Source organism: Schistocerca serialis, chromosome 9, assembly GCF_023864345.2.
Source record: "Schistocerca serialis cubense isolate TAMUIC-IGC-003099 chromosome 9, iqSchSeri2.2, whole genome shotgun sequence".
Classification (NCBI taxonomy): Eukaryota; Metazoa; Arthropoda; class Insecta; order Orthoptera; family Acrididae; genus Schistocerca; species Schistocerca serialis.
In genome coordinates, this window is record NC_064646.1 from 65,716,530 (window position 1) to 65,729,229 (window position 12,700).

The 12,700-nt window shown below is 39.5% G+C and overlaps 1 protein-coding gene across 3 annotated transcripts in view; it reads left to right on the forward strand.

Annotated features, from left to right (window-relative positions):
* The window catches only part of LOC126418589 (RNA-binding protein 26), a 283,506-nt gene that overhangs the window by 217,604 nt on the left and 53,202 nt on the right, over positions 1 to 12,700 (forward strand). For all 3 annotated transcript variants that reach the window (XM_050085417.1, XM_050085418.1, XM_050085419.1), the window contains one exon: positions 2,673 to 2,775. In XM_050085417.1, the coding sequence (XP_049941374.1) occupies positions 2,673 to 2,775 (103 nt within the window). The remainder of the gene's footprint in view (positions 1 to 2,672; positions 2,776 to 12,700) is intronic.

The following is a 12,700-nucleotide window of genomic DNA, read 5'->3' on the forward strand; positions in this document are numbered from 1 at the left end:
AGAAGGGCCTCCCACACAGTGACAGTTTGTCATTTCACGTAATTGAGCTATGTGTAGTTATTTGTACGTTTCTTACAGCATGATTGCAACCTTTCGGTATGCTGTGAACAATTCAGTTTTACAGTTGCAGACATGTGTGCGCCTCCCCCCCCCCCCCCCCCCACACACACACACACACACACACACACACACACACACACACACACACACACACACACACACACACCGAGAAAGAGAGAGAGGTAGGTTCATTTCCTTATCTCTTCGAAGAGAGCAGTGGTGGTGACATGGCTCTGTTGTTGTTCCTGCGTAGTTATTTGTGAACATGGGAAAAAGTCAAGATTCAAGCAGTGGTTAAGTACTTTGTAAAGAAAGGTATGAAAGCAAAGGACACTCATGCCGATTTCCAGAATACACTGGGGGACTCTGCTCCTTCATAATCTACTGTTGCCAAGTGGACAAATGAATTTAAATTTGGTTGGGAGAGCTTAGATGATGATAATGTGGTGGTCAGCCAAGATGTGCCACTACTCCAGAAATCGTTGCTAATTGTCATGGAGGACTGCTGATTGAAAGTGTGTTAAATTGCTCGTGCTTGCCAGATGTCATCTGAAAGGGTATATCACATTTTAACAGAAGAATCAGAAATGAAAAAATTATCTGCAAGATGTTTGCCAGGACTCTTGACACTGGATCAAAAATGCATGACGTCGCCATGGTAACGTTACACGAACTAAGGTATGAATTGTTGCCACACCAGCCTTATTCACCTGATATGGCTCCGTAAGACCTCTATCTGTTCCCCAAACTGAAAATTTTTCTTGGTGGACGAAGATTCGCTTCAGACGAAGAATTGATAGCCAGAGTTAACATCTGCTTTGCGGGTCTGGAGGAGACTGATTTTCAAGATGGCATCGTTGGACCAAGTGCATGAATTTACAAGAAGACTACATTGAAAAATAAAAAAAGTTTGAGTGAAGTAAGTACACTTTTTTCTATTCCATTCCAAGAACTTTTCACACCTTTCTCGTAGTAATACCACAGCCCCTCGAATTTGTTTAAAAAAGGGAAGGAGATTACTGCCAAGTGGCAGTACGGGAATGTATACATATAAAGGCTATAGGTTAATCTTGCTAAACTTTGTGTCATTACATCAGGCAGCAAGGTATGAATGGGAAGTCAAAAGTGACAGATGGGGTAGAATGTCTACAGTATGGAGGAATGGAGAAGTGGCAGTGCGGTGGTGGAGGACAGCTGAGAGAAAAAAATTCAGAGAAGTGAAGAAAAATGAAAGCACCAAAAAACAAAGCAGGAAGCTATAGTGTAATGAAAGAATGAGGAAAAGGAAAATATATGGATAAATGTGGAGGAGGAAGGATGTGCACTCCCAGAATGATTGGCAGAACCAATGTTCAGCAATTGTTGGGAATGGAGCACATGCCGTAGTGTTAGTTCCACTCTGCTGTTTCAGTCCCAGAGCAAAGAAATAAAATCACATTTGCTGAGACCTCTGCTTTTGAGCTGCAGAGAATATTCTGCTTTGAAGTGTTACTCTTTTTGTGTGAGAACCTTTGTCCTTAAACCACATTAGCACTGAGTTTGAAACACGTTTCACAATGTTGTTTGCAGCTACAGTTGGACTCAGTATTTGCAAGATGGTGCAAACACAAAAACAGTTGTGTTGGTACAAACCAAAGGAAACATCTTTCCTGCTTGCTACTGCTAAATGCTACTGTATGGTGCATGTGTTTCCGACGTACTTTGCGTAGCAGATTATTGTAATTATGTTGCCTCTTAGAGTGTGATAAGTTGAAACATCTGTTGTCGTATTAAGACAAAAGATGTTTGAGCTTAACCACACACACTATAAAGCAATGGCAAACCTGTGGAACCTGTGAAGTGCAAATTATATAAATTCTGTGGTATAACAAAACGCCACTCAGAAAATTACAGCTGTGCTTAACACCAGCAGTGATGATGTAGAAAAGAAATTGAGGTCTCTGCTAACACAGTGCAGACATTGTATCAGGTTATCTCAGAAATAAATGTATGTAAGCAAATGGTGGAATTATCAGTAAGTGTTAATATGGTGGATGTGGCAAGGGGATCCACAACTACTTCAGATATCCCTCTCTCATTGATTACTACAGAAAAGACTGTAGGTGTTGATAATAAAGACGATATGGTGTTATATATTAATTTATTAGAAGTATTTCAATTTACAATTTGGTATATACTTCAGTATTATGTACATAATTGAATTGTCTTTGCATAGCTTTTCAACCAATGCCTCACAAACTGCAGGAGTTATTTGAAATATAGCTAACTATGAAATATGGAATAAATGTGCAAGGCTTTGAAAGCAATCTCCTAAGCCAAAAACCGAAGACTAACAGCAAGTCTCTGTTTCACAAGAATTGTATGTTGTTCTCTGAAAGAAATAGCTCTACCATATTTATTAGCATATTAAAATCACACAGTGTCTTAGTGAAGTTGCGAAAAGTAGAGCCACCTTCCAAATTCAGCTCACGCAGCATATTGTTCCTGCCACATATTTGATATTATGTTTTCATCCAATATAATGAATACACCAAGGCCAGTAGGCCTTCAGAACTAGTTCACTGAAAACTAGAAAAACGGACAACTAACAAATATATATTCTTTGCATTCAGGGGCAGAGGCTACGCACATGTTTCTGTCGACCATCGACCTACTAAGGTCCTCGTATCAGGATATGAAGAGGATGAGAAAGATGATGTTGTCAGTCACTTTGCAGTAAGTAACATTTAACTACTTCTATGCTATATGAGAATAGAATGATGTGTTCAACATTTTACAGTAACTTGCACCATTAACTACATTATTTAGAAAACACTAATTGGGTGTAAGCAAGTTGCACACATACATCACATCTCGTGAAGCCAAGTAAGCTAGGGCAGTGGAGGAGCAATTTCCAAAGCTTATTTTTGCTTTTCTTTTTCAGGAATCTCAAATAAAATCACAAGTTTCTACCCTTGTTCTAGTTCAATCAAGTTTGTGTTATGCCTTTGATGTCCGAAAATAAAATGTATGAAATGTATTTACAGAATGCCAGGTGTGTGTGTGTGTGTGTGTGTGTGTGTGTGTGTGTGTGTGTGTGTGTGTCTACACACGGTACATGGTAGATGATGCTTTGTACCACGGCTTGTCATGCCCTCTCTTTTCCATCAGCAAATAGAGAGAGGGAAAAGTAGTTGTGTCCATAACACTCTGTTAAAAAATGCTAGTTTTCTAAACTTTCTCAATAGTTTTTTGTATGTTAAGGTGTGTGTGTGTGTGTGTGTGTGGGGGGGGGGGGGGGGGGGGGGGGGGGGGTTGTAGCGACCTGCTTCCTTTCAGAGATTTTTATTTTAATTCACAGAGGATTTCCATATCGCTCGTGTGTTGATCAGCTCTACTGGTAACAAACCGATAAGTATGCCGCTGAATTGCTTTGATGCCTTCTTTAATCCCATTTTGGGGAACCAAAGCACGTGAGCAGTATTGAACAAACGATCACACAAGTGCTCAGTGTGTGGTATCCTTTATAGATGAACCAGACCTACCTAGAACTCTCACAATAAACAGAAGTCAACAGCTCATGTTGTGTACAGTCCATCTCAACTGTTCTGTTCCTGTTCATCTCCCCCCCCGCCCCCCCGTCCTCCTTTTACAAGGTTACGTCTAGATATTTAATCAACATTACTTTCTCAAGCAGCACACACGCCACGGACACTGTATTCGAAAATTATGGGATTGTTTTTCGTACTCATATGTGTTAACTTAATGTTTATCAAATTTAGAGCAAGCTGCCATTCATCACACTAAACAGAAAATCCTATCAAAGTCATCCTGTATCCCCTACAGTCACTGAACTATGACACTTTCACGTACACTAAAGTCTCATCAGCAAACAGTTGCAGGTTGCTGCTGGCTGTGTCAGACAGATTATTTATGTATATAGGGAAGAAGAGTGACTCTATTGTACTGTCCTTGAGCACTCGTGGACAGTTCTTTTGCTTTATGATGAACACTCAGTGTCCAAGACATGTACTGGATTCTATTACTTAAGAAGTCGTCAAGCCACATGTATATATCTAAAAACCTATTCTATATAAAAACAAAGATGAGGTGACTTACCGAACAAAAGCGCTGGCAGGTCGATAGACACACGAAGAAACACAAACACACACACAAAATTCAAGCTTTCGCAACAAACTGTTGCCTCATCAGGAAAGAGGGAAGGAGAGGGGAAGACGAAAGGAAGTGGGTTTTAAGGGAGAGGGTAAGGAGTCATTCCAATCCCGGGAGCGGAAAGACTTACCTTAGGGGGAAAAAAGGACAGGTATACACTCGCACACACGCACATATCCATCCACACATACAGACACAAGCAGACATATTTAAAGACAAAGAGTTTGGGCTACTCTGTATGCTAGGACCTTCGTGAACAGTCTCATTGTCGCACTATGTCCAACACTTCGCAGAAATCTGCCTGTTGGCTGTGTAAGGTCACAGAATTGTTGTCATTGGTGTTTCTACTACTGCCCGTGGCACAACGATAGGTAATATTTAATTTGACTATGTTTTGTTTTTATGCACAGTTATGCATTAATGTTTTCTTCTACAAGCATATGGTTCTTGTTATTTTTTTTATTTTGGATGAAGTGAGCAAGTGCTGTGGCAGACAGGGGTTTGTCTGCTGCATAATATAAACTGGCCGCTGTTGCACCTGCGTCGCAAGCTAAAGGTGTTGAGAATATGAGCTCCAGGACACCGTGTAGACATTGTTCTACAATAAGTGTTAATTGTCTTTCTTGATTAGAAATGTTGTCACAAAAGTTATTAATCATGTTAATTCACTCCATTAAGCATGATGTAATGTAAATACAAAATATGACATTTGAAATTCAAGTTGAGTATAACTGAAATTAATCGTTTAAAAGGCACTCCTCGTATGGAAAACCAAAGAAGCAGTTCTTCCCTAACAGGTTCACTCCTGTGCTCAGTAATGCCTATAATTTTGACTCCAGTGTACTGCAATCCCATTTCCAGCACGTTCGGTTAGCTACACTCTGATTCTACATTCACTTCACAACCCGAATCGAATACCATATTTATTACTTCACCGTACAACATATCTCTAATTATTGACCTTTTATGCTGGGCTGCCACTTCTGTAACTACCTCTTCTAATTCTTCATTTATAAGTTCTTGTTCCTCCTCATTACTCAAATGTCCCAAGATTTTGGGCATAACTCTGACATAACACAGTCTCTTGGAGCTGCCCCTTTCTTGGGACCTGAAGTGTTTTCCATGTCTTCCATCTCAACAAGTTTGCTTGTGCAGATGAAAACATAAAAACTGGACGGCCCCCTCAGAATTCTAAGTCTAGGCATCTGCACAGTTTGGCAACACTGTAGGATGTGGAAGTGTCAATTTCCACAAACTGTTACAGAGTGGTATCTACTCACAGTCCAGTAGTTAATGTTGTGCAATGTAGACGAAAATACGCCAGTTCGAGTCCTCACATTCCTTTATTCTTTTAACCACATATCAGCTGTCTACTAAAAGTATCAGTGTGATGGAACCTCAAACATAATTTGCTCCACTTTTTAATCTACCATTAATAGGAAAACCTCTTGCAAAAGGACTCTTGGCTGTGTCAAGATCAGAACAGTCCACGCTTGTGAGTTTCCTCGCTCCACAGTAGCCACTGGCAAGCAGTCACCAGTTGAGCACGTGCACAAGGTGCAGCACATCTTGGGCGTGTTTCTCCTCTCCCAATGGTAAACATTTAATTGTTTCTTATTGTAGTTTGATTTTCTGCTTGAAATAATTTCGATAAAAAGAGTGAAACACCATACAGGTACATAACATTCATAAATTACTATGACTACATTCATCAATTGTTATTTTCTTATTTGAAGTTCTAACATTTGTCTTGTAGTTATGAATTGGATTCTGTATGCTTCGAACTTATGAACATTGTTTAAAGAGTTATAGAATAATCGCAAATGGAAAAGATCTAACATCTGTGACATATTGTTCGCTTTTGGTTTAATAGAGGGCGAAGGCAGTGGAGGGAGCTGGAAATGTTGGTCTCGTGTGGGCTGAGTGCTGTCAGACAAATCACATCAGAAAAAGATTTTCTTGTTTGCGGCGTGAATTATTTTCCACAGTCAAGAAGTCTTGATAATTGACATGTGTGATAAAATATAACCATTTAACCTTTGTGCGACATTTGCATTCAGTAGGTCAGGTTCAGAAATAGTTTGTAAGAGTAAAACTTTCTCTAATTCAAAGCAACAAAAAACAAAGGGATGATTATTACTGCATGTTCATTTTAATGTCATCAATGCACTCATTGAGCAATCCTATGCAGTATTGTTACTTGTGTTGAGTTGTCATGCCTTTATGTTAACTTCTCAAGAAGGAATTAGTGGCTAAGCCCTAATGAAAGACATCTCCTCAACTGAAGGGCAGTGTGGAGAAATGACCTGTAAAACAAAACTTCCACTGTTCTGAAATATAATGACAACTACTTATTTCAGATAGTAAGTGCTGCACTGTGATCCACATATATATGCTATAATTTGACTGGCATTGATTACTGTATAAACAAAATAGTGGCAGTTTGTCATAATGAATCATCAGTTTATGCATAGTCTCTGCAAATACATTGTTTGCATAAAACCATCAGAGACTCACTCTACACCAAATGAGGTGCAGTGTAGAAAATCAGCACCATCCTTAGATTGGTGAACTTGTTATTATTTTGGTTTCTGTCTGTCTTCCATGTACTTGAAAGTTGGAAATCTCTTTGACATGATGCTTTTCACTTTTATTGGTAAAGCATCAGTAACAGCTATGTTGTAATCATTACATGTAGATGATACTTGTCATTCTTGCAGTATTTATAGACAGAATGACAGCTTTGCTTAAGGATGACTTACTCTAGATATTACTGTCAGCATTTTTGTTTCATACTCTGGTGACAACTGCTTCTCCTTTGCTGTTAGCACAATCTGGAATTGAGCTTACACTGCACACATTTGCTAGTATCATTATCTTCACAGCTTTTAGAGTTGGTATTTTTTGTCTTTGCATACGGTTTCCTGGCACAGTATACTTTTTTGACTTTGAACTTCATATTATTAGTAGCTTATGAAGTCTCTTCGTGGATTTTCGTGTCTTGCAACCAGTGCTATGTTGTTTTTTCATTTATGTTCCTCTGTTTTGGGGATACTGCCAAGACAGCATTAATAAGACAAACATTTTCTGCGTCCAGATGATCAAAAGATGTGTTGCCTACTCATAATCTTTACAATATCACCACTGAAGAAGCTCAAAGTAAAAGACCCACATCAGGTGAGCGATCTCTTCATTTTTAGTACGCTAAGATGGGGGGGACTGGGTGGATGGCTGAAGAACTGGGGCATTCCTATCCTCTAAATCAAAGGCAAATGGAATGGCTCCATGTGTTGTGCTTATCAGAACTTAACTTGGAAATCAATAAAATAGGAGATATTAATCTTGATATATACAAAATCAAACAATGGAAAGTCCGGGATTGAATAACAAGAATATGAAGAGGAAGATTTATACTAACAACATAGAGGAGGTGCTGAGTCACAGACAGACACAATGAAAATTTTAACATTTAAACTTTCAAAGTTCTTCTTCTCAAAACAGAAAAGACACGCACATTCTCACAAGCACAGCCCACACATACACACACGTAGCTATTTTTTCTGGCTGCTGGGGCTGGCATTTGATACGTACAAATTTAATATTATACTTGAATGATTTTACTTTTGTGTGGAGCCACAGTCATATAAAATTTTCTGAAACCATATTTTGAAAGGAAAGTTTCTACTCACCATATAGCGAAGATGCCGAGTCGCATATAGGTATGACATAAAGTGTGTCAGAAGTAAAGCTTTCAGCCGACAAGGCCTTCATCAAAAATACACACACACACACACACACACACACAGAACTGCAGCCTCGGGCAACTGGAATCACAATGCGAGCAACAGCACCAGTGCGTGATGATGGGAATGGCAAGTGGGTGGGGGTAAGGCCGAGACAGGGTCGGGAAGGATGATGGGTGGTAGGATAGGGGTGGAGGACAGTGAAGTGCTGCATTTTAGATGCACTATCACTCTCCCTACCCACCCCAGCCTCCACTTTACTCCCACCAAGTCGCCACTCCCATCATGCACTGGTGCTGCTGCTCGCAGTGGGGTTTCAGTTGCCTGAGACTGCAGTCGTGTGTGTGTGTGTGTGTGTGTGTGTGTGTGTGTCATCTATTTTTTACAAAAGCCTTAATGGCCGAAAGCTTTATTTCAGATAGTCGTTTTGTTGTGCCTATCTGCGACTCAGCATCTCCGCTATATGGTGAACTTTCCTTTTCATAATATTGTTACATTCCATCCTGGATCTTCCATTGAAAGATATAACTGCCATTTGACTGTGCAACAGGTGTTATTTCACAGTCTACATTCCGGCCTTAGGCCATTATAAAGTGTTAAAATTGCAAAGGATTAAAGCACAGTAAAAGTACAAGTAATAAAATAATCACACAAATAGTTAAATCAATGTATGGGATGCATGATCTGTTCTGTTACTTACATATTATAAATCATTAGACATGGGTTCTTCTCAATAATAAAAAAAGAAAATGAAGCAACAAACATGCATTCTACTCTAAAACAATTTTCATATATAGGGAGCGAAAGGCTATTTACAATTTGTATAGAAACCAAATGGCAGTTACAAGAGTTGAGGGGCATGAAAGGGAAGCAGTGGTTGGGAAGGGAGTGAGACGGGGTTGTAGCCTATCCCCGATGTTATTCAATTTGTATATTGAGCAAGCAGTGAAGGAAACAAAAGAAAAATTCAGAGTAGGTGTTAAAATCCATGGAGAAGAAATAAAAACTTTGAGGTTTGGAGAAGAAATAAAAACTTTGAGGTTCGCCGATGACATTGTCATTCTGTCAGAGACAGCAAAGGACTTGGAAGAGCAGTTGAACGGAATGGATAGTGTCTTGAAAGGAGGATATAAGATGAACATCAACAAAAGCAAAACGAGGATGGAATGTAGTCGAATTAAGTCGGGTGATGTTGAGGGTATTAGATTGGGAAATGAGACACTTAAAGTAGTAAATGAGTTTTGCTATTTGGGGAGCAAAATAACTGATGATGGTCGAATAGAGAGATATAAAATGTAGACTGGCAATGGCAAGGAAAGCGTTTCTGAAGAAGAGAAACTTGTTAACATCGAGTATAGATTTAAGTGTCAGGAAGTCGTTTCTGAAAGTATTTGTATGGAGTGTAGCCATGTATGGAAGTGAAACGTGGATGATAAATAGTTTAGACAAGAAGAGAATAGAAGCTTTCGAAATGTGGTGCTACAGAAGAATGCTGAAGATTAGATGGGTAGATCACATAACTAATGAGGAGGTGTTGAATAGAATTGGGGAGAAGAGAAGTTTGTGGCACAACTTGACTAGGAGAAGGGATCGGTTGGTAGGACATGTTCTGAGGCATCAAGGGATCACCAATTTAGTATTGGAGGGCAGCGTGGAGGGTAAAAATCGTAGAGGAAGACCAAGAGATGAATAAACCAAGCAGATTCAGAAGGATGTAGGTTGCAATAGGTACTGGGAGATGAAGAAGCTTGCACAGAATAGAGTAGCATGGAGAGCTGCATCAAACCAGTCTCAGGACTGAAGACCGCAACAACAAACCCAAAAAGTAGTTGTGACAAAAATGGTGACGTTCAGATCATTAACCACCAAATATGATGATTCCTTCCTCACAGTGACATAACAATTACCTCCATCAATAATCAACCTAATGTAGGTGCTTTTATTTGGCATACCATGTACAGCATTTACAGCCGTTTGTTGAGTGAATCAACTTCTAAGGATACTGAAAATTTCATGGGCAGTCCAACAAGTGGTAATTCTGCTGGCTATGATGATGATCTCAGGAAAGTTTTAAAATCTTTCATTGGCGTCATAGGACTGTCGTTAAGAAATCTTTGTAATCTACCAATGGCTCAAGGTATATTTCCTGACGACAGGCTTAAATATGCTACAGCCACACCCATCTCTAAAATTGGAAATAAGTGGCCTATTTTGGAATACTGACTTATTTAAGTGAGCTTAAGTTGTTAACTACTAGTTTGGCTTCAGTAAAAGATTCCCCCATAGAAAATAATACAAGATATAATAAATGAAATACTGGCAGAGATAAGCAAGAAACATTATCATTTTGGTGTATCCTGTGACAGTTCCAAAGCTCCTTACTCTATGGATCAGTAAATTCTACTTGGCAAAGTAAAGTGTTAGAGCATTAATGGCGGCCTACGTGCTTGGATGGAGTTTCACCTTCATAACAGAGAATAGTGTGTCTCATTGACAGACTGTGCAACAGGAATGAAACAATCCTCCATGTTGTTGTTGTTGTGGTCTTCAGTCCTGAGACTGGTTTGATGCAGCTCTCCATGCTACTCTATCCTGTGCAAGGTTCTTCATCTCCCAGTACCTACTGCAACCTACATCCTTCTGAATCTGCTTAGTGTATTCATCTCTTGGTCTCCCTCTACGATTTTTACCCTCCACGCTGCCCTCCAATGCTAAATTTGTGATCCCTTGATGCCTCAAAACATGTCCCTACCAACCGATCCCTTCTTCTAGTCAAGTTGTGCCACAAACTTCTCTTCTCCCCAATCCTATTCAATACCTCCTCATTAGTTACGTGATCTACCCACCTTATCTTCAGCATTCTTCTGTATCACCACATTTCAAAAGCTTCTAGTCTCTTCTTGTCCAAACTGGTTATTGTCCATGTTTCATTTCCATACATGGCTACACTCCATACAAATACTTTCAGAAACGACTTCCTGACACTTAAATCTATACTCGATGTTAACAAATTTCTCTTCTTCAGAAACGATTTCCTTGCCATTGCCAGTCTACATTTTAAATCCTCTCTACTTCGACCATCATCAGTTATTTTACTCCCTAAATAGCAAACCTCCTTTACTACTTTAAGTGTCTCATTTCCTAATCTAATCCCCTCAGCATCACCCGATTTAATTTGACTGCATTCCATTATCCTCATTTTGCTTTTGTTGATGTTCATCTTATATCCTCCTTTCAAGACACTGTCCATTCCGTTCAACTGCTCTTCCAAGTCCTTTGCTGTCTCTGACAGAATTACAATGTCATCGGCGAACCTCAAAGTTTTTACTTCTTCTCCATGAATTTTAATACATACTCCAAATTTTTCTTTTGTTTCCTTTACTGCTTGCTCAATATACAGATTGAATAACATCGGGGAGAGGCTACAACCCTGTCTCACTCCTCTCCCAACCACTGCTTCCCTTTCATGCCCCTCGACTCTTATAACTGCCATCTGGTTTCTGTACAAATTGTAAATAGCCTTTCGCTCCCTGTATTTCACCCCTGCCACCTTCAGAATTTGAAAGAGAGTATTCCAGTTAACGTTGTCAAAAGCTTTCTCTAAGTCTACAAATGCTAGAAACGTAGGTTTACCTTTTCTTAATCTTTCTTCTAAGATAAGTCGTAAGGTTAGTATTGCCTCACATGTTCCAACATTTCTACGGAATCCAAACTGATCTTCCCCGAGATCCGCTTCTACCAGTTTTTCCATTCGTCTGTAAAGAATTCGTGTTAGTATTTTACAGCTGTGACTTATTAAACTGATAGTTCGGTAATTTTCACATCTGTCAACACCTGCTTTCTTTGGGATTGGAATTATTATATTCTTCTTGAAGTCTGTGGGTATTTTGCCTGTCTCATACATCTTGCTCACCAGATGGTAGAGTTTTGTCATGACTGGCTCTCCCAAGGCCATCAGTAGTTCTAATGGAATGTTGTCTACTCCCGGGGCCTTGTTTCGACTCAGGTCTTTCAGTGCTCTGTCAAATTCTTCACGCAGTATCTTATCTCCCATTTCGTCTTCATCTACATCCTCTTCCATTTCCATAATATTGTCCTCAAGTACATCGCCCTTGTATAAACCCTCTATATACTCCTTCCACCTTTCTGCCTTCCCTTCTTTGCTTAGAACTGGGTTGCCATCTTAGCTCTTGATATTCATACAAGTGGTTCTCTTCTCTCCAAAGGTCTCTTTAATTTTCCTGTAGGCAGTATCTATCTTACCCCTAGTGAGACAAGCCTCTACATCCTTACATTTGTCCTCTAGCCATCCCTGCTTAGCCATTTTGCACTTCCTATCGATCTCATTTTTGAGACATTTGTATTCCTTTTTGCCTGCTTCATTTACTGCATTTTTATATTTTCTCCTTTCATCAATTAAATTCAATATTTCTTCTGTTACCCAAGGATTTCTATTAGCCCTCGTCTTTTTACCTACTTGATCCTCTGCTGCCTTCACTACTTCATCCCTCAGAGCTACCCATTCTTCTTCTACTGTATTTCTTTCCCCCACTCCTGTCAATTGTTCCCTTATGCTCTCCCTGAAACTCTCTACAACCTCTGGTTCTTTCAGTTTATCCAGGTCCCATCTCCTTAAATTCCCACCTTTTTGCAGTTTCTTCAGTTTCAATCTGCAGTTCATAATCAATAGATAGTGGTCAGAATCCACATCTGCCCCTTGAAATGTCTTATAATTTAAAACCTGG